The sequence below is a fragment of the Stegostoma tigrinum genome, chromosome 17 (assembly GCF_030684315.1).
Source record: "Stegostoma tigrinum isolate sSteTig4 chromosome 17, sSteTig4.hap1, whole genome shotgun sequence".
In the NCBI taxonomy this organism is placed as follows: domain Eukaryota; kingdom Metazoa; phylum Chordata; class Chondrichthyes; order Orectolobiformes; family Stegostomatidae; genus Stegostoma; species Stegostoma tigrinum.
The window spans coordinates 28,876,088-28,902,253 of NC_081370.1; the positions used below are offsets into that span (position 1 = coordinate 28,876,088).

General features: G+C 45.7%; 1 protein-coding gene across 6 annotated transcripts in view; it reads left to right on the forward strand.

Moving 5' to 3' along the window:
• Positions 1–26,166, forward strand: part of trim66 (tripartite motif containing 66) — a 239,686-nt gene that overhangs the window by 196,528 nt on the left and 16,992 nt on the right. For all 6 annotated transcript variants that reach the window (XM_048545261.2, XM_048545257.2, XM_048545258.2 and 3 more), the window contains 5 exons: positions 8,103–9,052; positions 13,838–14,014; positions 21,144–21,326; positions 22,194–22,302; positions 24,531–24,606. In XM_048545261.2, the coding sequence (XP_048401218.2) occupies positions 8,103–9,052; positions 13,838–14,014; positions 21,144–21,326; positions 22,194–22,302; positions 24,531–24,606 (1,495 nt within the window). The remainder of the gene's footprint in view (positions 1–8,102; positions 9,053–13,837; positions 14,015–21,143; positions 21,327–22,193; positions 22,303–24,530; positions 24,607–26,166) is intronic.

Below are 26,166 nucleotides of genomic sequence, written 5' to 3' on the forward strand. Positions count from 1 at the left end.
TGTGCGGGAGTGGAATGTCTTATCCTGGGAGCAGATGCGGCGGAGGCGGAGGAATTGGGAATAGGGGATGGGATTTTTGCAGGAGGGTGGGTGGGAGGAGGTGTATTCTTGGTAGCTGTGGGAGTCGGTGGGCTTGAAATGGACATCAGTTACAAGCTGGTTGCCTGAGATGGAGACTGAGAGGTCCAGGAAGGTGAGGGATGTGCTGGAGATGGCCCAGGTGAACTGAAGGTTGGGGTGGAAGGTGTTGGTGAAGTGGATGAACTGTTCGAGCTCCTCTGGGGAGCAAGAGGCGGCGCCGATACAGTCATCAATGTACCGGAGGAAGAGGTGGGGTTTGGGGCCTGTGTAGGTGCGGAAGAGGGACTGTTCTATGTAACCTACAAAGAGGCAGGCATAGCTGGGGCCCATGCAGGTGCCCATGGCCACCCCCTTAGTCTGTAGGAAGTGGGAGGAGTCAAAAGAGAAGTTGTTGAGGGTGAGGACGAGTTCGGCTAGGCGGATGAGGGTGTCGGTGGAGGGGGACTGGTTGGGCCTGCGGGACAGGAAGAAGTGGAGGGCCTTGAGGCCATCTGCATGCGGAATGCAGGTGTATAGGGACTGGACGTCCATGGTGAAGATGAGGTGTTGGGGGCCAGGGAATTGGAAGTCCTGGAGGAGGTGGAGGGCGTGGGTGGTGTCACGGACGTAGGTGGGGAGTTCCTGGACCAAAGGGGAGAAAATGGAGTCCAGATAGGTGGAGATGAGTTCGGTGGGGCAGGAGCAGGCTGAGACGATGGGTTGACCAGGGCAGGCAGGTTTGTGGATTTTGGGAAGGAGATAGAAACGGGCCGTGCGGGGTTGGGGAACAATGAGGTTGGAGGCTGTGGGTGGGAGGTCCCCTGAGGTGATGAGGTCATGAATGGTGTGGGAGATGATGGTTTGGTGCTCGGGTGTGGGGTCATGATCGAGGGGGCGGGAGGAGGTGGTGTCGGAGAGTTGGCGTCTGGCCTCGGCGATGTAGAGGTCAGTGCGCCATACTACCACTGCGCCACCCTTGTCTGCGGGTTTGATGGTGAGGTTGGGGTTGGAGCAGAGGGAGCGGAGGGCTGCCCGTTCTGCAGGGGAGAGGTTGGAGTGGGTGAGAGGGGTGGAGAGGTTGAGGCGGTTAATGTCTCGACCTCAACAACTTCTCTTTTGACTCCTCCCACTTCCTACAGACTAAGGGGGTGGCCATGGGCACCTGCATGGGCCCCAGCTATGCCTGCCTCTTTGTAGGTTACATAGAACAGTCCCTCTTCCGCACCTACACAGGCCCCAAACCCCACCTCTTCCTCCGGTACAGTGATGACTGTATCGGCGCCGCCTCTTGCTCCCCAGAGGAGCTCGAACAGTTGGAGATGAAGAGGTCGAGGGAGGGTAGGAGGCTTGGGGGTGGTGTCCAGGAGGAGGACTTGTGTTGGAAGCGGGTGAAGGGGTCAGTGGAGGGAGGGTTAGGCTCCCGGTTGAAGAAGTAGGCATGGAGGCGAAGACGGCGGAAAAACTGCTCTATGTCCAACAGTGACTGGTATTCGTTGATGTGTGGTTGTAGGGGGAACAAAGGTGAGCCCCTTGCTTAGGACTGACCGTTCGCCCTCACTCAATGGGATGTCTGGGGGGATGGTGAAGATGCGGCAGGGTTCAGTGCGGCTGTCTTCTCTGGGGTTGCTGGCAGTGGAGGTTGTGGGCGGAGCGATGAGGTCGTCGGCCGTGGGCGGGGTTCCGTCGGCGTCGGCCGTGGGCGGGGTTCCGTCGGCGTCGGCCGTGGGCGGGGTTTCGTCGGCGGTTGGAACATCAGGGTGGGCGGCAGCAGCTGCGGGGAGGGTGATGTGTGAGGCGTTGTAACTGGAAGTGGAGGTGGTGACTGCAGCAGTGGTCCCGGAAGTGGTGTGGCCGGCGGAGGCGGATGTGACGTCGTCGGTGGGGCCTCCGGCCATGTCCTCATGGTCAATGGCGGCGGGTGCATGGTGGGGGAGGGGCAGGGACGGACTCGGGATTTGGGAGGCGCAGGAATCCTCTTGTGGGTGGCAGGGGCCAGTGAGTTGGTTGTACTTACGATTTTTGGTGTCCAATAAAGCTGAGTGGAACTGGGTGTTCAGTCTGTGGATCCTGCGGAGGATAAAAAACAGCAGAGGTCCTCTGCAGGTCTGGGAGAGGGAGGCTCTGAGCTGGGGCAGGTTGGATTGCAGTGCCTGGAGGTGCCGGCGCATGGCTGCGAGTGTCTGTTTCAGGAGTTGCAGGGAGAAACACTTCTGAAGGGTCTGAATATTCTGGGTGTAGAGGTGGTCACGGTTGGGGCCAAATTGGGAAGGCTGAAATGTGGACTGTAGTCCCTTGGGGATGATCTGGTTCCGTAGGCAGGTGCTGAGGAACGTGATGTGGCTGTGGTACCTGGTTTGCTTCAGGACATGGTCGAGCAGTTTCAAGGCCGAAGAGATTACAAGAGAGTTGCAATGGGAGAGAGATTCCCTGAGGTTGGTCCGGAGGGAGGAGGGTAACTTCTTCAGGTTAGGCATCCCTGGAAGAGGCTTCGCAGTGAGGTTAAAATAGTATCAGAGGTAACAGGAACTGCAGATGCTGGAGAATCCAAGATAATAAAATGTGAGGCTGGATGAACACAGCAGGCCAAGCAGCATCTCAGGAGCACAGAAGCTGACGTTTCGGGCCTAGACCCTTCATCAGAGAGGGGGATGGGGTGAGGGTTCTGGAATAAATAGGGAGAGAGGGGGAGGTGGACTGAAGATGGAGAGAAAAGAAGATAGGTGGAGAGAGTATAGGTGGGGAGGTAGGGAGGGGATAGGTCAGTCCAGGGAAGACGGACAGGTCAAGGAGGTGGGATGAGGTTAGTAGGTAGATGGGGGTGCGGCTTGGGGCGGGAGGAAGGGATGGGTGAGAGGAAGAACAGGTTAGGGAGGCAGAGACAGATTGGACTGGTTTTGGGATGCAGTGGGTGGAGGGGAAGAACTGGGCTGGTTGTGTGGTGCATTGGGGGAGGGGACGAACTGGGCTGGTTTAGGGATGCAGTTGGGGAAGGGGAGATTTTGAAACTGGTGAAGTCCACTTTGATACCATTAGGCTGCAGGGTTCCCAGGCTTCTTCAAGGACCGCAACTTTCCCCCCACAGTGATCGAGAAAGCCCTTGACTGCGTCTCCCGCATTTCCCGCAACACATCGCTCACACCCCGCCCCCGCCACAACCGCCCAAAGAGGATCCCCCTCGTTCTCACACACCACCCCACCAACCTCCGGATACAACGCATCATCCTCCGACATTTCCGCCATCTACAATCCGACCCCACCACCCAAGACATTTTTCCATCCCCACCCCTGTCTGCTTTCCAGAGAGACCACTCTCTCCGTGACTCCCTTGTTTGCTCCACACTGCCCTCTAACCCCACCACACCCGGCACCTTCCCCTGCAACCGCAGGAAATGCTACACTTGCCCCCACACCTCCTCCCTCACCCCTATCCCAGGCCCCAAGATGACATTCCACATTAAGCAGAGGTTCACCTGCACATCTGCCAACGTGGTATACTGCATCCACTGTACCCGGTGTGGCCTCCTCTACATTGGGGAAACCAAGCGGAGGCTTGGAGACCGCTTTGCAGAACACCTCCGCTCAGTTCGCAACAAACAACTGCACCTCCCAGTCGCAAACCATTTCCACTCCCCCTCCCATTCTCTAGATGACATGTCCATCATGGGCTTCTTGCACTGCCACAATGATGCCACCCGAAGGCTGCAGGAACAGCAACTCATATTCCGCCTGGGAACCCTGCAGCCTAATGGTATCAATGTGGACTTCACCAGTTTCAAAATCTCCCCTTCCCCAACTGCATCCCTAAACCAGCCCAGTTCGTCCCCTTCCCCCAATGCACCACGCAACCAGCCCAGCTCTTCCCCTCCACCCACTGCATCCCAAAACCAGTCCAATCTGTCTCTGCCTCCCTAACCTGTTCTTCCTCTCACCCATCCCTTCCTCCCACCCCAAGCCGCACCCCCATCTACCTACTAACCTCATCCCACCTCCTTGACCTGTCCGTCTTCCCTGGACTGACCTATCCCCTCCCTACCTCCCCACCTATACTCTCTCCACCTATCTTCTTTTCTCTCCATCTTCGGTCCACCTCCCCCTCTCTCCCTATTTACTTCAGAACCCTCTCTCCATCCCCCTTTTCTGATGAAGGGTCTAGGCCCGAAACGTCAGCTTTTGTGCTCCTGAGATGCTGCTGGGCCTGCTGTGTTCATCCAGCCTCACATTTTATTATCTTGGATTCTCCAGCATCTGCAGTTCCTGTTATCTCTGATACTATTTTAACCTCACTGCGAAGCCTCTTCCAGGGATGCCTAACCTGAAGAAGTTACCCTCCTCCCTCCGGACCAACCTCAGGGAATCTCTCTCCCATTGCAACTCTCTTGTAATCTCTTCGGCCTTGAAACTGCTCGACCATGACCTGAAGCAAACCAGGTACCACAGCCACATCACGTTCTTCAGCACCTGCCTACGGAACCAGATCATCCCCAAGGGACTACAGTCCACATTTCAGCCTTCCCAATTTGGCCCCAACCGTGACCACCTCTACACCCAGAATATTCAGACCCTTCAGAAGCGTTTCTCCCTGCAACTCCTGAAACAGACACTCGCAGCCATGCGCCGGCACCTCCAGGCACTGCAATCCAACCTGCCCCAGCTCAGAGCCTCCCTCTCCCAGACCTGCAGAGGACCTCTGCTGTTTTTTGTCCTCCGCAGGATCCACAGACTGAACACCCAGTTCCACTCAGCTTTACTGGACACCAAAAATCGTAAGTTCAACCAACTCACTGGCCCCTGCCACCCACAAGAGGATTCCTGCGCCTCCCAAATCCCGAGTCCGTCCCTGCCCCTCCCCCACCATGCACCCGCCGCCATTGACCATGAGGACATGGCCGGAGACCCCACCGACGACGTCACATCCGCCTCCGCCGGCCACACACTTCCGGGACCACTGCTGCAGTCACCACCTCCACTTCCAGTTACAACGCCTCACACACCATCCTCCCCGCAGCTGCTGCCGCCCACCCCGATGCTCCAACCGCCGACGAAACCCCGCCCACGGCCGATGCCGACGGAACCCCGCCCACGGCCGGCGACCTCATTGCTCCGCCCACAATCTCCACAGCCAGCAACCCCAGAGAAGACAGCCGCACTGAACCCTGCCGCATCTTCACCATCCCCCCAGACATCCCATTGAGTGAGGACGAACGGTCAGTCCTAAGCAAGGGGCTCACCTTTGTCCCCCTACAACCACACATCAACGAATACCAGTCACTGTTGGACATAGAGCAGTTTTACCGCCGTCTTCACCTCCATGCCTACTTCTTCAACCGGGAGCCTAACCCTCCCTCCACTGACCCCTTCACCCACTTCCAACACAAGTCCTCCTCCTGGACACCACCCCCAGGCCTCCTACCCTCCCTCGACCTCTTCATCTCCAACTGCCGTCGAGACATTAACCGCCTCAACCTCTCCACCCCTCTCACCCACTCCAACCTCTCCCCTGCAGAACGGGCAGCCCTCCGCTCCCTCTGCTCCAACCCCAACCTCACCATCAAACCCGCAGACAAGGGTGGCGCAGTGGTAGTATGGCGCACTGACCTCTACATCGCCGAGGCCAGACGCCAACTCTCCGACACCATCTCCTCCCGCCCCCTCGATCATGACCCCACACCCGAGCACCAAACCATCATCTCCCACACCATTCATGACCTCATCACCTCAGGGGACCTCCCACCCACAGCCTCCAACCTCATTGTTCCCCAACCCCGCACGGCCCGTTTCTATCTCCTTCCCAAAATCCACAAACCTGCCTGCCCTGGTCAACCCATTGTCTCAGCCTGCTCCTGCCCCACCGAACTCATCTCCACCTATCTGGACTTCATTTTCTCCCCTTTGGTCCAGGAACTCCCCACCTACGTCCGTGACACCACCCACGCCCTCCACCTGCTCCAGGACTTCCAATTCCCTGGCCCCCAACACCTCATCTTCACCATGGACGTCCAGTCCCTATACACCTGCATTCCGCATGCAGATGGCCTCAAGGCCCTCCACTTCTTCCTGTCCCGCAGGCCCGACCAGTCCCCCTCCACCGAAACCCTCATCCGCCTAGCCGAACTCGTCCTCACCCTCAACAACTTCTCTTTTGACTCCTCCCACTTCCTACAGACTAAGGGGGTGGCCATGGGCCCCAGCTATGCCTGCCTCTTTGTAGGTTACGTGAAACAGTCCCTCTTCCGCACCTACACAGGCCCCAAACCCCACCTCTTCCTCCGGTACATTGATGACTGTATCGGCGCCGCCTCTTGCTCCCCAGAGGAGCTCGAACAGTTCATCTACTTCACCAACACCTTCCACCCCAACCTTCAGTTCACGTGGGCCATCTCCAGCACATCCCTCACCTTCCTGGACCTCCTCAGTCTCCATCTCAGGCAACCAGCTTGTAACTGATGTCCATTTCAAGCCCACCGACTCCCACAGCTACCTAGAATACACCTCCTCCCACCCACCCTCCTGCAAAAATTCCATCCCCTATTCCCAATTCCTCCGCCTCCGCCGCATCTGCTCCCACGATGAGACATTCCACTCCCGCACATCCCAGATGTCCAAGTTCTTCAAGGACCGCAACTTTCCCCCCACAGTGATCGAGAACGCCCTTGACCGCGTCTCCCGCATTTCCCGCAACATATCCCACACACCCCACCCCCGCCACAACCGCCCAAAGAGGATCTCCCTCGTTCTCACACACCACCCCACCAACCTCCGGATACAACGCATCATCCTCCGACACTTCCGCCATCCACAATCCGACCCCACCACCCAAGACATTTTTCCGTCCCCACCCCTGTCTGCTTTCCAGAGAGACCACTCTCTCCGTGACTCCCTTGTTTGCTCCACACTGCCCTCTAACCCCACCACACCCGGCACCTTCCCCTGCAACCGCAGGAAATGCTACACTTGCCCCCACACCTCCTCCCTCACCCCTATCCCAGGCCCCAAGATGACATTCCACATTAAGCAGAGGTTCACCTGCACATCTGCCAATGTGGTATGCTGCATCCACTGTACCCGGTGTGGCCTCCTCTACATTGGGGAAACCAAGCGGAGGCTTGGAGACCGCTTTGCAGAACACCTCCGCTCAGTTCGCAACAAACAACTGCACCTCCCAGTCGCAAACCATTTCCACTCCCCCTCCCATTCTTTAGATGACTTGTCCATCATGGGCCTCCTGCAGTGCCACAATGATGCCACCCGAAGGTTGCAGGAACAGCAACTCATATTCCGCCTGGGAACCCTGCAGCCATATGGTATCAATGTGGACTTCACCCGTTTCAAAATCTCCCCTTCCCCAACTGCATCCCTAAACCAGCCCAGTTCGTCCCCTCCCCCCAATGCACCACACAACCAGCCCAGCTCTTCCCCTCCACCCACTGCATCCCAAAACCAGTCCAACCTGTCTCTGCCTCCCTAACCTGTTCTTCCTCTCACCCATCCCTTCCTCCCACCCCAAGCCGCACCCCCATCTACCTACTAACCTCATCCCACCTCCTTGACCTGTCCGTCTTCCCTGGACTGACCTATCCCCTCCCTACCTCCCCACCTATACTCTCTCCACCTATCTTCTTTTCTGTCCATCTTCGGTCCGCCTCACCCTCTCTCCCTATTTATTCCAGAACCCTCACCCCATCCCCCTCTCTGATGAAGGGTCTAGGCCCAAAACGTCAGCTTTTGTGCTCCTGAGATGCTGCTTGGCCTGCTGTGTTCGTCCAGCCTCACATTTTATTGTCATGGATGTCCGTCTTGATTTGTTATCCTTTCTGGCAACTATGCATCTATAGGAAAACCGAGGAAATTTGCTGTCCAAACTTGCATATGAAGGATTACCATTTGCTTAAGCTATTGACAAACTGTTCATGCCCATGACCATGTACTCCAGCAAGAGTTCATGGCTCTGTGCAGACAGATGATGGTTTTGAAAATCAAGAGACTTGGCATTATCTTGTTTTTTAAAAATTTTTGATGTAAGATTTGTGTCTTTTCCCCCTCAGGCCATTTGTCATTTGATTGTGAGAATGCAACTCGCCAGGAATGCCAGGCCTCCTTCCATCAAGGAGCATCACCATTACCTTGTGAAATTGCTAACCATCGACCAAGTTTACAGTCTCCTCTTCTGTGCCAGAAGCCTGGCCAGCAATATTCAGTTTGTAACAGTCACTGTCCAGACATGCATCCACTTCACAAAGAACACGAGACATTAAACTGTATGCAGCATCATCGAAATTTGGGCCAAATTTCAGGACATTTACAGCATCAGCTCCCGATGCAGTACAGTAGCATACAACCGAGCCGATCTCAACAGAAATATTTTTCACATCCATTGCCAGTACAGCCAATACCAACTTTGCATCAGTGGCGTGTATCTCAGACTGGAGTGGAGCACAGCCCAGTTTTACTAGGACATCTACAAGCATCACATCTGCAACAGAATTTGCATCCAACATATACGATACAGCAACAAAGAAACATAAAACCGATGCATTTGGTGGCCTTGCAGCAACCAAAGCAATTTGTGCACCAGCTACAATCACAGAAACAGCCCTGCCAAATACAGTATTCAAAACAGTCTAAACAATCAGTGTTGCCACCCTATCCTGTGAAGCAACAACTACAGCTCCAAAATATTCTGCTACCATCTATGGGAGAAGCACTGGGCAAATCCCATACGGAGGAAAGAAAACAACAAAGCACAGCCTCAAAACAAATATGTCAACCAGATCGAATGCCAATGGGCCTCAAGGATCTCTTAGACTACTCACAGCAACTTAACCAGAACGCACAGTGTGTCCAGGATATCAAATTGGCACAGAATTCTATTACAAAGCAACATCTAAAGAAACGGGACATGCCAGTGGAACTACAGCATCTTGATCTTCAAAGAGCAGCAGTGAATGATCAGGACCAGCAGACTGGACTGGGCCAGCAAAGTAATAATAACCAGGTAAGACAATAAAATGCACAGCATTTTATTAACTTGGTGGGATGTATGTGATGAAAGGTCACAAGGCTTACACAGACAACATGTTAGAACATAGCCAGTTTTAAAAAAGAACCATTGGGATTATGATCTAGCACAGACAAGAGTTTCAATGAAAAGTGTCTCTTAAGTGTTAAACCAAGATGGAGACAGTGTTCTTAGCTTTACTCTGTTCAGGTCACACTAGTTGGGATTATGCATACTGAGCTAAACAAATATGAGGTCATTTCACCTCCTTGAGGCATTTTTAAAGGAAGAATTTTAAAAAATGTGAAATTCTGAATTTTGTTTTCACGCCTTTTTACTTAAAAGATGGATAAAATTGAAATAATCAAGAAAAAAATCATTCGTCTTGAGATCATAGTAATGTGTGGTTGACTGCCTTTGTGTTGGTGCCAATTGTAAGCAGCAAACCGTGTTTAGCTTCATTTTAGTATTCTCTTTGTTTGAAGTGAATGAGCTTTGAATGTGAGTCATCAGCTACTCTAGCATGATGTATTCGTTTTCATTCCCTTGTTTTTGAATATTTTGGTGCCAAACAGTTTAAAGTGGAGAAGGATGACAAACACAGTTGAGGCCAGTACTCTTGAGATAGTAAACAAAATACGAAAGTTGAGTTGGAGAAAACAAATGATTAAATTGGCGCATAGTAAATACGTTAATTTGCACACATGTGTTGTGAGAAGGAAGGGGAATATGTGATCAACCTAATCAACAAAGAAGAAACTCGAAACAGGGTCATTAATTGAAGGGAGCGGGAGTTGGTTAGCTGAGTTGGCCCGAAGACTTGTTTACAATGCAGAGTGATTGCATCAGCGTAAGTTCAGTTCCCACACTGACTGAGGTTATGATTAGATTTCCTACAGTGTGGAAACAGGCCCTTTGGCCCAACAAGTCCACACTCCCCTTGAAGCATCCCACCCAGACCCATCTCCCATAACCCACACACCCCTGAACACTACAGGCAATTTAGCATGGCCAATCTACCTAGTCTGCACATCTTTGGACTGTGGAAGGAAACTCACGCAGACATGGGGAGAATGTGCAAACTCTACACAGACAGTTGCCCGAGGCTGGAATCGAACCCGGGTTCCTGGCGCTGTGAGGCTGCAGTGCTAACCACTGAGCCACCGTACTGCCCCAAACATGAAGGACTCTTCTTCTCAACCTCTCCCCTCGCATGAGACATGGTTGAAGCAGCCCTGTGGTCTGGTGGAACTATAGTGATAATTTAACCCTTAACTCTTTTTTTTGTAGTTGCACATGCTTACTTCCACCCCCACAGACTCTGCCTCTCTTTTGCCCATGTGCATATATACAGTCATCATAGTGTTACCAAATCACAGAATGTTCTCTCTTTCGCAAGAGAGCGAGACAACTGGTGGTGATTTAACCTGAGGGCCACCACACTTCCGGTGAGGGGAGAGAGGTTGAGAAGGAGTCCGTCATGGTGACATCAGCTGTTGGCATCACACTGCTTCACATGCAAATGCATCCATCTTGATACCATAAAAATATCTCTTCACATGAATAATATTCTCCAACAGTATTCATTTGAACAGTTCCTTGTTTAGCACTGTATTTTCCATCTCCTGTTGATCCTGCCATCTCTATCCATCCATTTTCGTATCTTTTCTTGTTATATTTTAAGTCAGAACTTCCTTACATTGAAGTTAACCTATGCACAAACTTTATTGCTCAGGCACAATGGACAAGAGAAATGGAAAGCTTGTGTAGTATGTGAGGAAAGAAAAGAAATAAGATATATTAATGCCAGTCTATAGATTGGTATATTTTCAGCCTGCTAATTTCATTTTTTTGTTAAAATCTCAAAAATGTTGTTGTTGCATGGGATGTGGGTGTCATTTGCAAGGCCGGCATTTATTGCCTTGAACTGGGCAGCTCTGGAAGCCATTTCAGAGGGCAGTAAAGATTTAGCCAGATTGCTACGTGTTTGCAGTCACATGATGGGTGGACTGGGTAAGGGGATGGCGATTCTTATTTGCTAAAAAACATTAATGAATCAGACCCTTTTTGAAAGTGGTAATGGCTATGTGGTCACAATTAGACTTAACCCGGGCCTGTAAACCCATCTAAATTTTAGGTTGCTTGGGCCTCTCTGTATTTATGGTCCAGTAACATTACTACTATGTCACCATTCCTGTTGGTAAAGTGTAAGTAAACTTTTGGCTTTAAACTGAACTTAATTAACTAAACTTGAGTTAACAGAGCTACATGTTAAGTAGATCTAATATGTCTGCAAATGGTTTGAAAAGATGGCTTAGAATTTGACAGAAGGTCACAATAAAGCATCAAGAATATATGACTAAAACATTCAGAACAGCTGACCAAAGAAAACAATGACCTGTCAAAATTGCCGCAGTGATGTTGCAGGAAGGTACTGTCTATCCTGTAGCCAAGATTAGATGTTATATGAAAGCGTAAATTTGGCAAGCAAAAATAGATGCACCTTACCTTGGGCAGCACAGTGGCTCAGTGGTTAGCACTGCTGCCTTCCAGTGCCAGGGATCTGGGTTAATATCTGTGTGAGGTTTGCACATTCTCCCTGTGTCTGCATGGGTTTTTGCTACATGCTCTGGTTTCCTCACACAGTCCAAAGATGTGCAGATTGGGTGGATTGGCCATGCTAATTTTCCCATAGTGTCCAGGGATGTGTAAACTAGATGGATTAATCATGGGAAATGTATGGTTACCTGGATACGGTAGGGGGCTGAGTGTGGGTGGAATGCTCTTCGGACAGTCAGTGTGGACCTGCTGGGCTGATTGGCCTGTTTCCACACCACAGGGATTCTATGATTCGAAGTTTCATACTTACATTAGACTATTATTCTCCAAATTAATTCACAGTTGACATTTACAACATTTGCACATTCTTACATTTGTTTAAATTCAACTCAGGTGACTGAGGGAAAACATTTTCCTTCTGTGAAGTTCCTGTTGGACTGGTCCACAGTATAAGACTAGTCAAGTTTGCATTTAATTAGCAATCTTCTTAATGGGCCAGCACCTTTTTAATGTTACTCATCTGAAGTTGATGCTTAAAGTATAATGACTCAGGAAGACGTTAAATTAAGCTGGTACGCCACAGGGAAAGCAATAGCTAATGCATTCTCTTCCCACACTGACTCTTATGTTTAAATTTCTGGTCATTCATCTAGTGAGAGGATGAAGTATCACAATCTTGCAAAACCTGAATCTTGCTGAATGTGGAAGTGTTAATAGGTCTTAATGGGATTAGTTAAAAATTTAAATCAAATAAATGACAGCGTATTTATCTGCTTTTTTTGAACTGTATACTTTATGTATTCCAAATGACAGCAATGATGTTGAACCCTTGAAGTGCATGGATAACACAGAAGCAGCTGACCTTAATATTTTTAAGTTTTTTTGATGTGTTTCTGTGTTTTCTATGTATGTTTCTTTAGTTCAGTTATTCTGTTTGTTGCCTTGTCCATTTTCCCAAAATGTGGAAAAGCAATACAGTAGACTGGTCAAATGATCAAAAGTAGTTTGATGAGTAAACAGTACCACGCTCGTTAGGAGCACCATTTTGCACAGAATTTTGTTGAATCAGCACTTGTGCGTGCAGGGTGTACAAACAGATGTTACCTCAGGCCTTACCAGAAAATCCGGTCACACTTGGATACTTTGTGAATTGTGTGGGAGTTGGGTGATTCACATTCATCTAAGTTGATTGTCGCTGGTGGATACTTCTAGACAGGGCTGATTCCATTCTTCTAATGGCTTTCGAATTTGAAGGATGCAGCTATGCAAGCATTTGGCCATCTTAGAAGCTGCTGTTTTATGTCATTTAAAATGCTGTTTAGTCTTTTTCCTTAATTGATGGTTGTTATTTTAAACATAAAATGAAGTCTCTCAGCTCAATGTTTTAACACCCATTTTGATATATGTCGCTCTGGAACTTTGGATTGGGAGATGGAATAGAAAGATTGGCGGAGGTGTACATGTGAAGGCAGAGCCATTGAGTCTGGCATTCTCTTATGTCAGCATTTGGACATGAGGTCTGAAGTAACAGCATTTATCAGAGAGTACCATCGCACTGCTTTGCTGTGAGGTACATGAATGGAAGTTGATCACCCCTTGCTCTTCTCTATGGCACGTCTGGCAGCAAAGAACAAAGATGGGAAATGTTTGGCTTGGAAGCAACATTTGAGTAAACATTTGATCAGTCAAGATAGTTTCAATGATAATTCACTCATAAATGCATGTAGCACTGTGTACTGGAAAGCACTTTTAAAAATTTGTTTATGGAATGAGGGCACCATTTGTTGCCCATCCTAACTGCCCAGACAGCAGTAAAATGTCAACCACATTGTGGATGCAGAGTCACAGGTCAGCCCGACAATTTAAGGATAACAGATTTCCATCCCTAAAAGGCATTACTGAACATTTGGATTTTTACAACATAAGACAATGGTTATGCAATCACCATTAGGCCAGCTTCTTCTGAATTCACATTTCACCATCTGCCACAGTGGGATTCAAACCCGTAACCCCAGCACATTAAGCTCGGGTTCTGCATTACTAGTCCACCAGCACAACATCATCCGATTCATGTGAATGTTCATCCATAGAAGAAGAGATTGAAGAAAGCGTTGAAAAAGCAGATTTGTGGAATTGAACTTTTACAACAATGACTTTTTGAGTACTTATGTATACAGCTCTCAAAATTATTTTCAAAATAATTTTTGCCATTTATGCCCTTAGTTGCATAATTGCCTTGATGCTGAAGAACAGCAAATTGTAAATTCTCACAGAACAAGCACAATTACCCTCCAACCAGTAGATTTAGTGGGAATAAGCAACACAGTTGGAAAGCAATCAACTACTTCAAGATTGACACCCTCAAAGAAGTCTTCAACTACTGTGAAAAAACGGAGAAAGGTAGTATTAAAAATATAACTTCTTAAATTTTGATGTTTCTATTCATGAATTGTCAAAACTTTAGCACCGATATTAACTCTGTGACTGTGCCTTTTAGAAGCTGAGATGTGGGTAAGTAACAGCACTCCAACTGATAATGGCACTGGCTTGTTACTCAAGCAGCTTTAACTTCTGGACAAACAGGAGGCCTGAAGAACACAGCAAGCCAGGCAGCATCTGGAGGAATCAAGAAGTCAATGTTTCGGGTATTACCCTTTTTCAGGACGGGAACAGAAGGGTAACACCCGAAACACTGTCTTCCCCTTTCCCCCAGAAACTGCCTGGCCTGCTGTGTTCTTCCGGCCTTCTGTTTGTCAGCCTTGGATTCCAGCATCTGTTGTTTTGTTTTGTCTTTTACTTCTAGATAATTGCCATATTTTCAGAATGCATTTTGCTTGAACTTGACAGGAATGTCAAGGAGCAGTGAGCATGACATGATGCAAAGGCTCACAAAACCAGACATTTAGGGTCAGTGGAAAAGTTTTAAAGGATTCCTTGCAGAGTCCCGATGTGCTCTGCTTGTCCTTATCCACAAAATAAAATGACCCGGGTCTGTTCTGGTCACAATACTGCCCCTGACTAGTTTCCGTGCCAGATCTAACACTGGAAGTCACAGCTATAATAAAAGAAATGGTCTTGTCCTCCAAAGACCTGGCAATCAAAAATGCTGTGATTGCAAATGCATTGGAATGCACCAAAAAACATCTTAACAGTAATTTCAATATTCTTCACCATCACCCATTTCTTCAACTTGCCCCTCTCCTCCATTGGCCAGAAATGGTACCAGTGGGAGGAAATGTTTGGATCTTGATGTAATTGTCATGACTGTTTTTGCTGAGTGAGGGCATTTACACGTGTGTGATAGACTTTACTCCTAAGATTTGCATCTTGTTGATATACTCAGCGGGCAAGCAAATACACCTGTTGCTCTCTCCGCGACTCCCTCATCTGTTCCACACTCCCCACTTGCCCCACCACCCTCAGCAGTTTTCCCTGCAACCGCAGGAGGTACCCTAGACCTCGCCCACACCCCCATCCCAGGCCTCAAGAAGACCTTCCACATCAAGCAGATGTTCACCTGCACATTTGCTTGATGTGGTATACTGTATCCGCTGTTCGCACTGTGGCCTCCTCTACATCAGGGAAATCAAGCAGAGGCTTGGAGAACATTTTGTGGAGCATCTATGCTCAGTTCATGACAAACGACAACATCTCCCAGTCGCGAACCACTTCAGCTTCCCCTTCCACTCCCTGGATGACATGTGCATCCTGGGCCCATCTCCAGAGTCACAATGATGCCACCAAAAACTGGAGAAACAGCACTTCATATTCCGTGTGGGAACCCTGCAGCCCAATGGCCTCAGTATAGACTTTACAAGTTTAAAATCTCCCCACCCCTGACCTCATCCCAAGACCAGCCCATTTCATTCCCACCTCTTTGACCTGTCTGTCTTGTGTCCACCTATCTGCTCCTTTATCCACCTTCTGTCATCACCTTCCCCTCTTTATATATTTCAGAGCCACCCCCCCCGCCCCACCCATTTCTGAAGAAGGGTCCAGACCTGAAACATCAGCTTTCCTGCTCCTTTGATGTTGCCTGGCCTGCTGTGTTCACTCAGCTCTCCACCTTGTTCTTTCACCTGTTGTTCAGCTGTTTTGCCTTCAGGAATGCCAATTCAGTGAACCACAGATGACAGCAGAAAAGAACAGATTTTTCATGAAAAGGAGAACTGCAGAACCATGACAATTGCTGAAATATCTCTTTGTAGCAAACAAAATTAATACCTATACGGGATGATTAAGGTTGTTCTAAGTATTGTAACTGTATACTTTCTATGTCAAACTTAGTCTCTTGCTTTCAGTTACATCTGCAGTTGTGTTTCCTCTTCTTCAAAAACAGACAGCTTGCATTACAAAGAGAAAATGTAACCTGTACAGTAACAACACTTAAAGCTGAACTCCACCTACTTTACTTGATCCAAATACCTAAAATGAGAATTGAATAAATTATTTGAAAGCACACTTTTATTTCCTTTGAGTTTTTTTATTTATCAAGAACTACCTGTCAAACAAATCGTTCAAAATATCAATTGAACTGCTTCATGATACAAGCGTCCATTGAACAATTTTTCAATGAAACTGATGAATTTTTAAGAATAGTAGAAAATAGTTGAGTGGTGTGCTGTTTTTGGATGGTTTTGCATCATGATTTGACTGAAAGAAGGCAAAAACAAACAGCTCCCCATGCTAGTCACCTGAAAAAGAGGCTCTTGGAAGCACATCTTACATTAGGCATTGCCTTTCATGTAGGGAGACATCCCAAGGCACTTCACAGAAATGTAATTAGACAAGGATGGACACTGAGGCAATTTGGCAGGTGTCAAAAATCGTGCTTGTATGTAACAAGATTTAGGGAGGATCTTGAAAGAGAAAATAGAGAGGGAAAAACTGAGCAAATGAGGTGATTATACCAGCAATGTTAAGGGAGTTGTGGATTCACAAGAGGTTAGAGGTTGAGGAATGGAAATTTCTTGCAGGTTTGCAGGGTGACAGAAGGTTTTGCTTTAAGGGAGTGTTAAAGAATTGAGTTAATATTTAGGTGTTAGTTGAATGGGAGCCAATGCATACTGATGAGCACAGGAATGAAGAGTGAGCTATACTTGATGTGATTTAGTAAACAGACAGCAGAGCATTGGATGTGTTTGGATTTATAGAGGGTGTAAGGTAGGAATCTGCTCTAGCAGTATGTTTAATTATTTGATTCTGAAAAAATAAATTATTTCAATGAAAGGTTATTGTGCTATACATTTACTACACTAAAAAAGGTAGTCATTTAATTGGATCAAACATCTGTTGGTTTCTAATTGATATGTATAAATATACAATTCATTTCACTTTATCCATTACCTAATAAAATAATTCATTTTCTTAAATGTTATTCAGTCATATCATTGGAGTAGTTGCGACACAGTTCTTTCTTGCTACGTGTACGTTTAGATATTACCAAAAATTACAAAGAATTGTTTATTAAGGAGTGGAGAAACACCAAAGGGAGTTGTTGTTGACCTGTTTTGTTTTGTTAGGGGAATTGTCTAGCTTCTGTTGAGCACAGTTGACCAAAATCAAACCTCATTCTTAAGAGACAGCTGTTGCAACTTCCTTAATAAAGGAATGTAAAATTGTGAAAAGCAAAATGTTATTCTGCATTTGGAAGAGAAAGATCATAGTTCTGAGGAGGAAGAACTGCAGCCTATCAAAAATTATATATTTTACTTTCAGAAACTGACTGTTGCAAGTCAGGCATTCTCCTCTTTTCACGTTCTCATTTCAGTGTTTCTTTTTAAAAAAAAACAAAATTCAATTGAAATTCTATAATGATCTGGTATATTTAGCATAAATGTTTGTTTTTGTGTTTTAGTTTAATTAAATTAAGTTGCTTAACTAGTTTGCAGCTTCAGTGTCCAATCTTAATGAGTCATTGTTAATTAGGAACTTTGAGATGGGGAGATTCTTCCAATGTTTTCAGAAAGGGAGAGAGTGGTCTTTTGCCCATTCAGAAATGGTGTTATCTGTAGGGAGGGGCCGAGATTTTGTATGGCTTTAATGTGCTATGAGACTATTTCTTAATGCTTTTCATGTTTGTTTGGAGCAGTCTTGAAGAAACCAGACACAAACTGTTCTGCTTTTTAATATTTTTAAGAATTGCAAATATTCTTTTGAGTCTTTTGGCTAACTATTTGAATATTAATAATTCAGTGATAGGTATGTCCAAGCCATTCACCATTAGGACTTGGAAATATGTCACTGAAAGTACTTTCACAAAGCTGGGTTTGCACCACATCTCGGAAATTACAATAAATTTCAAACATCCCCATATGTGCCAATATAAAATGTCATTTTTCCCTCATATTGCTACTAATTCGGGGTTACAGATAAAGAGAGCCAGACACAAAAGCTGAAGTCATGAGCTGACAATTTTGGGGCAGAAAAATAAACAACCATTAATAATTGCATGCAATGGATTTAAATAGCCGTCAACACATACAACCTTATAAAATTTCAGAATAGAAATTTTTTGGTTTTGAAGATCACAAGATGTTCCTTTCAATCCTTCTAGCTTTTACCATTTTCTCCTCTTGCTTATGACTTCCTTCAAATAATATGACCTATGTATGGCCCAAGAGTATAGCTTTCACATCCATGCAAGCACTAACCAGGGAGGTTCAATCCCTTTATTTCATCTAATTGCATTTAATGGAACAATATTGAGTTCTTGGAAACCAAATTGTTGTGTTACAAGAGATATTTCTGGTCCTGCTCCTCAAGTGGATATCTATATACAGTCAAAATTGTCATTTTAATCCACCTTTTGGATATGTTATGACACATCTTCAGGATCGATAGGGCATTACCACATCACCACAAGTGCCCTCTTTTAAAAAAAAAGACAAAGCCTTCTTCATGCAAAGCAAATCTATCCTCATAGTCCGGCATATTGCCCATTCAGTCATGGAATTCAAGCCTGATTCAAGGAAGCATGCAAGAGGGGTTCCCAGGAGCATGTTATAAGTCATGTAACCATAGCTTACATTAAAAAAACCTAAAAACCTGCTTTCATTTGTATTCTAGTGATAATGGGAACTGCAGATGCTGGAGAATCCAAGATAATAAAATGTGAGGCTGGATGAACACAGCAGGCCCAGCAGCATCTCAGGAGCACAAAAGCTGACGTTTCGGGCCTAGACCCTCCTTCAGAGAGGGGGATGGGGTGAGGGTTCTGGAATAAATAGGGAGAGGGGGGGAGGCTGACCGAAGATGGAGAGAAAAGAAGATAGGTGGAGAGGAGAGTATAGGTGGGGAGGTAGGGAGGGGATAGGTCAGTCCAGGGAAGACGGACAGGTCAAGGAGGTGAGATGAGGTTAGTAGGTAGGAGATGGAGGTGCGGCTTGGGGTGGGAGGAAGGGATGGGTGAGAGGAAGAACAGGTTAGGGAGGCAGAGACAGGTTGGACTGGTTTTGGGATGCAGTGGGTGGAGGGTAAGAGCTGGGCTGGTTGTGTGGTGCAGTGGGGGGAGGGGACGAACTGGGCTGCTTTTGAGATGCGGTGGGGGGAAGGGGAGATTTTGAAGCTGGTGAAGTCCACATTGATACCATTGGGCTGCAGGGTTCCCAAGCGGAATATGAGTTGCTGTTCCTGCAACATTCGGGTGGCATCATTGTGGCACTGCAGGAGGCTCATGATGGACATGTCATCTAAAGAATGGGAGGGGGAGTGGAAATGGTTTGCGACTGGGAGGTGCAGTTGTTTATTGCGAACCGAGCGGAGGTGTTCTGCAAAGCGGTCCCCAAGCCCCCTGCAGCCCAATGGTATCAATGTGGACTTCACCAGCTTCAAAATCTCCCCTTCCCCTACCGCATTCCCTAAACCAGCCCAGTTCGTCCCCTCCCCGCCACTGAACCACACAACCAGCCCAGCTCTTCCCCTCCACCCACTGCATCCCAAAACCAGTCCAACCTGCCTCTGCCTCCCTAACCTGTTCTTCTTCTCACCCATCCCTTCCTCCCACCCCAAGCCGCACCTCCATCTCCTACCTACTAACCTCATCCCATCTCCTGGACCTGTCCGTCTTCCCTGGACTGACCTATCCCCTCCCTACCTCCCCACCTATACTCTCCTCTCCACCTATCTTCTCTTCTCTCCATCTTCGGGCCGCCTCCCCCTCTCTCCCTATTTATTCCAGAACCCTCACCCCATCCCCCTCTCTGATGAAGGGTCTAGGCCTGAAACGTCAGCTTTTGTGCTCCTGAGATGCTGCTGGGCCTGCTCTGTTCATCCAGCCTCACATTTTATTATTCATTTGTATTCTAATTGCTTTAGTTGCATATTAATGAAGCCGATATTAACATAAAATCCTGTTTTAATTTGACCTTCATCCAGTTGCACTGAGATACACTTTTAGTTCACCACCATCTCTCTCTCTCATACTCTCCACTGGCACTAAGTTGTCACCTGACTTATTAAATAGCCAGTGCTGCAGCAGAAATATTCACCTATTAACTGTTGAAAACTCTTGACCCCAAATGAACTTGCTACAACATATCTTAATCTTTACCAACACCTATTTCCACCTCTGTAACATTGTCGAACTTTGCCTTGCCTTAGCCATTCTGCTCGAACATCTTTTGTAATCTTGGCTATTCTTGTCTGTCTCTGCCACTGTCCCACATTCTCGATAAACCTGCAATCATCCAAAACTTTGCTGCTCATGTCTTATCTTGTATCATATCTCATTCATCCATCAGTCCAGTGCTTATTAATCTACACTGGCTCCTGTTTAAACAGTGCTTTGCAGTAAAATTCAAAGCTATCCGTGGTCTGGATCCTGTAGCAATATTATCAGCTTTTATTGGTTAGTCCGCACTGTTAACAATTATTGCCTGTAAACAATATATATGAGCATGGTGGGGCCTGGCTTCACTAGTACTGCCTTCTACTTGATCTCACTGCCATGTGACCTGACATCATGATATCATTGAACCTCATGTGCGTGCTCAGTAGTTCTTGTCAGAGTAATGGTGTAGTCAACCCACTGTTCCATGGATCCTTCCCATCTCTGCAATCTTCCAAGGAATTTCCTTTTTTGTAATTCAAGCCTATTGAGCATCCCTGAATTTACTTTTTCCATTATTAGTGACGATACCTAAAGCCTAAGCTCTCAAATTCTGTCTCTAAATGTGTCTGTCTCTTCCCTCCTTTCACAAATTCCTTCAAGCCTCCCCAGTCCTTGCTCCTTAATCAAGATTTTGATCATACAATCTGACAACTTATATTGCTCACTCTTCGATGTTGTTTATTTAAATTTTATAATCAACCTACTCAGATATCATGACACCTTTCTGGAGCAGGTATGACTTGAACCGAAGCCTCCTGGATCAGAGTTAGGGAGGCTACCATTGTGCCTGAAGACCCCTCTAAATGTTATAGAAAACCCCTGTAAAGTGCCCTTGTTTTGTATTACAAAAGGTGCTATATAAACAGGAGTAGTTGTTGTGGATGTAAAATACTTTTTATTGTGGTTTATCTGTTGCAGCGCTCTGCTTCAGGCCAAATAAAATGCAGGCAGCCATTGGGTGAAGATGCTTCACACCTTGCACCTTCACTAATTGAACTGCAATCCCAGTTAACTGTGCACAGATCTGATGGTGGCAATCAGGATCTTCTGGTAAAGAATGTAATCGTAAATGGGGACCCAAAGAGTACTGAGAAGAATAAGGTTAGTTTTTTTTATTAAGTGAAGCATGACAATTTGCTGCTTGTTTGTATTGAGGGATTCTCCGAGTATGTGGAAATATTGAATTTGCCAGAAAAGAAAAACCAAGTTCATTCTGGTTCACCTTCTGTCATCTTGTTAATCACATAATACAAAAATTAAGGAAAATCCAATGGTGGAGAGTTTTGGGCAACCTGGTCCATGACTCCAGGTGCACCATTTTTGGCAGCTTGGTGCATGATGTTCATTCCTTATGTCTGATGAATGAAGCCAGAGATACCCCAGATGTTTTGACAAGAGCTTCATTCCACAATGATCAGCTAACAGCTGTGGCTTTGGTCATTTTAAAGTTTAGAAGTCTTCATTGGGAGCCTCTGTTTTCTCACAGTCCTCCATGTACATTGCCACCATTCACTATTCCTACGGGAGCCACTAGCTCTCACATCCTTAGGTGTGAAATAGCCTTCCAGCCTGTGCAGCCAGCCCACTGTTCTTTAATTTGTTAGGGCTCCTGGAACTAACCTCTTAATTCAACCACCTCTTGAAACGTCACGGAAGTTGGCTAGATTCTGATACCATCATGGTTAGGACCCACGTGAGCCCCACATCTGCTTAGAAATTCAGGCAACTGGTTTCAGCACAGAAATAATTTTTAATTCCTTATGTCCCATAAGAGAATTAAAGAAAATAAACCAATGTACATTGTGATTTTGTTTTTATTTCTGTTGTATCATTAGAACATTTCTACATATTGTGAAGCGTTTCAGACAGTGGGAATTCAAGAGTGTAAGCTTGAGTGTTTTCAATAACAGTTTATTATAATCAATGGTTGAACAACTAACCACTTTCTGCTTTTGTTGTCTCTTTTAGTCTGAAGAAAGTAATACTAAATTACCTAAGGAATCCATGAAAATTAAATCAGTGTCTTCAGAAGATGTTAATTTCAAAGAACCGATTAATCTTTCCATGAATGTTGGATGTAAGTTGTCTTCCCTATCTTTGCTATTAGCTAGCATTACCCCTCCACCAGTGTTTGAGAAATGAGATAACATTATGAAATTTATGAGGACGTAGTATTTCAGCATATTACATGACACATTTGGAGATGCCGAGTGCATTTTCCAGCGTAAAATAAGGCACGGATATCAAAATTGCAATAGTTTATCAAATACAATTTCTCGTGTTTGATTTCTTTTCTCCTTCCTTCCTGAAGGTAGTGCCTTGCTTTAGGGTTCAATCTAATGGATGCCATTAATGCTTTCACTTTGCCACTATATAGTGTTTGTTGGCAAGCTTTTCATTTCAAGGGCAATATGACAAAGTTTCATTATGTTAATATTTGGTATTCACATGCATGGCTTTCCAAAGGGAAAAAAGCATTGAATAGCGACCAGAAATGGGATCTTCAGGTAACATTGCTCTTCACTCTCCTTCCCTCCTCTCTGATAGTACCAAAGTTAGTGACCTAACTAGGTTCTGTTCCAAATAAAACTTGAGAATCTCCCGGCTTGTACAGCTTCATGCCACGTTAGACAAGGCAACAATAACCTAATGCACTTGGGGAGTCTCTCATTTACACCCCAAACCATACTGAAAAAGATACCATAATTCCCAGGGGAAGTGGAAACAATTTTGAAATAATAGCAAAACCAACCCTGACTATTTATTTTCGTCTAATTTGGGCTTGTGGTGATGTAACTAAACAGAGTGCTTTGACAATATTCTGCATGGTAGACTAATTCATGAAGTTAGATCACATCATACCCCTTACAGATGTTTATAAAATTATGAGGTGCACAGATAAGATGAATAGCAAGGGTCTTTTCTCCAGGGTGGGGAAGTTCCAAACTCTGGGACATACTTCTAATGTAAGAGGAGAAAGATTTTAAAAAGGATATGAGGAGCAATAGTTTTACACTGATAGTGGTTCAGGTGTTGAATGAATTTTCAGAGGAAGTGGTGGATGCAGGTATAGTTACATATTTAAAAGACATATGGATAAGTATACAAGTAGGATAGGTTTGAAGGGACACGAGCCAAACACTGGAAAGTGAGACTAGTTGGTTTGGGAACATGGTCGGCATGGACCAGTTGGATAGAAGGGTCTGTTTCCATGCTGTATGACTCTATGATTCTATTACATAACCACTGAAATGACTTGATGGCTACAATTATCTCCGGCCTGGAGGTGGTGAGAAGGGCAAATAATTGGACGATTTGTTCCTGGAGACATATACCTTCTTCTCATCAGCTCAACAATTAAGTTGGGTAAGAAAGTCCACTGTGATTCCATATATTGTCATGGTCATTTATCTGAACTATCTGGGATGTCCAGGTTAGATGCCCTACACCAAACGGTCTTGATGAAATAGGTCTGAACTACAGATACCATTTAGGGAAGGAGACATACAACATCTTAGGCAGAAGGTAGGCGGTGTCTGTTCATCTAAACCAATGACATACAACCCTGGACAGAATGTGTTTATTGCATTGAGACAAATCTTACTAGAAATCAGCTAAGTGTTAGCGCTCTGATGAAGGGTCTAGGCCCGAAACGTCAGCTTTTGTGCTCCTGAGATGCTGCTTGGCCTGCTGTGTTCATCCAGCCTCACATTTTATTATCTTAAGTGTTAGTTTTGTTGAGTTTCATGGAGGATTTCTATATGTGAGGTCTAGCAAGCATTTTCATTAATATTCCAAGCTTACTAACTAGATAACACAGCCCTACAGCACCCCTCTTGTCCAATATTAGCTGGATTCTCCAACTCAGTGCGTGCGTAAGTTTTCACCACGACCAGGACACCCTGAGATCCCTAGTGCACTTCTCCCCAACCTCCCTTTCCCCATGGTCTCTACCCTGCAAGAACCCAAAAGAAAATTACCTATATTCTCCTGATGGATTCCCTGCAACCTGGGCTGTGTGCTGTAATTTCCAGGATCCCACAATTCGAGTCTTTGATTGACTGACAGCTTCAAGCAGTGTATAGCTTTGCTGACAAGGCTTTACTAAGAAGCAGGCTGGTCAGCTTTCAAGTGAGCTAACTGGAGCTTGATCTAGTGAGCTTTCTGTTAGTAGTGGTGCGGAATCATTGACTTCTGAAGATGATCACCCCCACCCTTAATGCATAGAGCGCTCAGTCTTGGCAGATGTTTTTGCAAATGGCTATATGGTAGTACTTTAGTAATAATGCTGTTGCTGTCTACTAGGCCCTGCAGTTAATGGATCTCGTGACTCAAAAATGGATTCACTGGATGGAGCACCACATGACATGGGAAGCACCAGGTAAAAAGTAATAGATGAAAAGAAAGTAAATAAAATGTAGTTAATATACAAAATAGTTACACAGGGGCAAGTGAGTTGAATACAGAAAGCACAAGATGAGGAAAGGGGATAGAGATTAAAGACTCATCCAGAAGTCTGATGACAGAATGTTATAAATATATAGAGAGAAAGATTCAGTTAGATGGGATAAAGAGAATCAGTTGGATAAGATTAAATGCAAATATGAATCTGACAGGTAGGAAAAGTAATGAATAATTTGCGATTAGTCAAGAAAAAGGCAGTGCATAAGAAACGGAAGGCGGGAGACAATGAGATGGTAGAAGAGATGTGACTAAGGGTGCAATAATCTTCTGAGGTGGATGAGACAAAAACGTTTGGATAAGGAGAAAGAGTTTCTCTTTCTTCCACTCTTTCCTTTATATTGTATCACGTTTTCTTGACTTTTTTTTAACTTTTTAACTCAGAGGGAAACAGAATGTTTGTCCTCATCATGCAAGTAGAATTCTCCTTTGAACTTTTCCAGAATTCATGAATGGAATCTGGGGACAATGACAGATGTGTTGGTTAGAGGATATGAATTTGCAGCAAAGTCGTTTAATTTAGAGATTTAGCAGAAAGATGCAGACGCCAGAAGATTGTTGGACTGCATCTTATTCATGCAATAAAGTGAAATCTATCCAATTAACCAGAAATCTATCCATCTGATTGTTTTGCCTTTGTAAATAGTATCAACAATCTCATTCATCTGAGCACCATTTTTAATATGGTTCCTTTTAAGGTGTTGAATGCAGTAACAATAAGAAGAAATGTTCTATTCTTGATGTGCTACTGGTAAACTAGTAGAGAAGAGATTGGAAATAAATCATGAAGTGTTTCAGTTATACAGGGCAATTACATTTAAGTTTTATATAGGGCACTGGTAAATTGACATTGGTCAGCATATTGAGAACTTGGTGCCATTTTGACCTCCTACTTAAGTATGGATATAAATACATTGGAAACAGCTTAAAGGAAGATCACTAAATGATACCTGAATTGAGCAAATTGTCTCATGAGGATAGATTGGACAGACTGGACTTGCTTCCACTAGAATTTAGAAGTGTGAACGGTGACTTAATTGAAGTATATAAGATCCTGAACAGCCTTGCAAAGTGGACATGGGGAGAATATTTTGTCGTGTGGGTCAATCCAGAACTAATTGCCACTCTTTTAAGATTAGGGATCAGCCTTTCAAGGATAGAAATGAAGGGAATTTTATTCTATCAGAGGGTTGAGACATTTTGGAACTCTGTGCTTCAGAAGGCAATAGAGACGGGCTGAATGCCCATTTTTAAGATAGAGGTGGGTAGGTTGTTGTTAGTCAAGGAAATTAAGGGTTTTGAAGGTAAATGACAATGTGACACTTGAAACACAAACAGATCAGCTTTGAACTTTTTGAATAGCAGTGGGTTTGAGGGGCTGAATGGCTTGCTTTTCCTATTTTTTATGTTCATTTGTTGTAATGGGAAAGGTGAGCATTTTATGGTGTGAATTATAAATTGGTGTGTGTGTGAGTGTTTT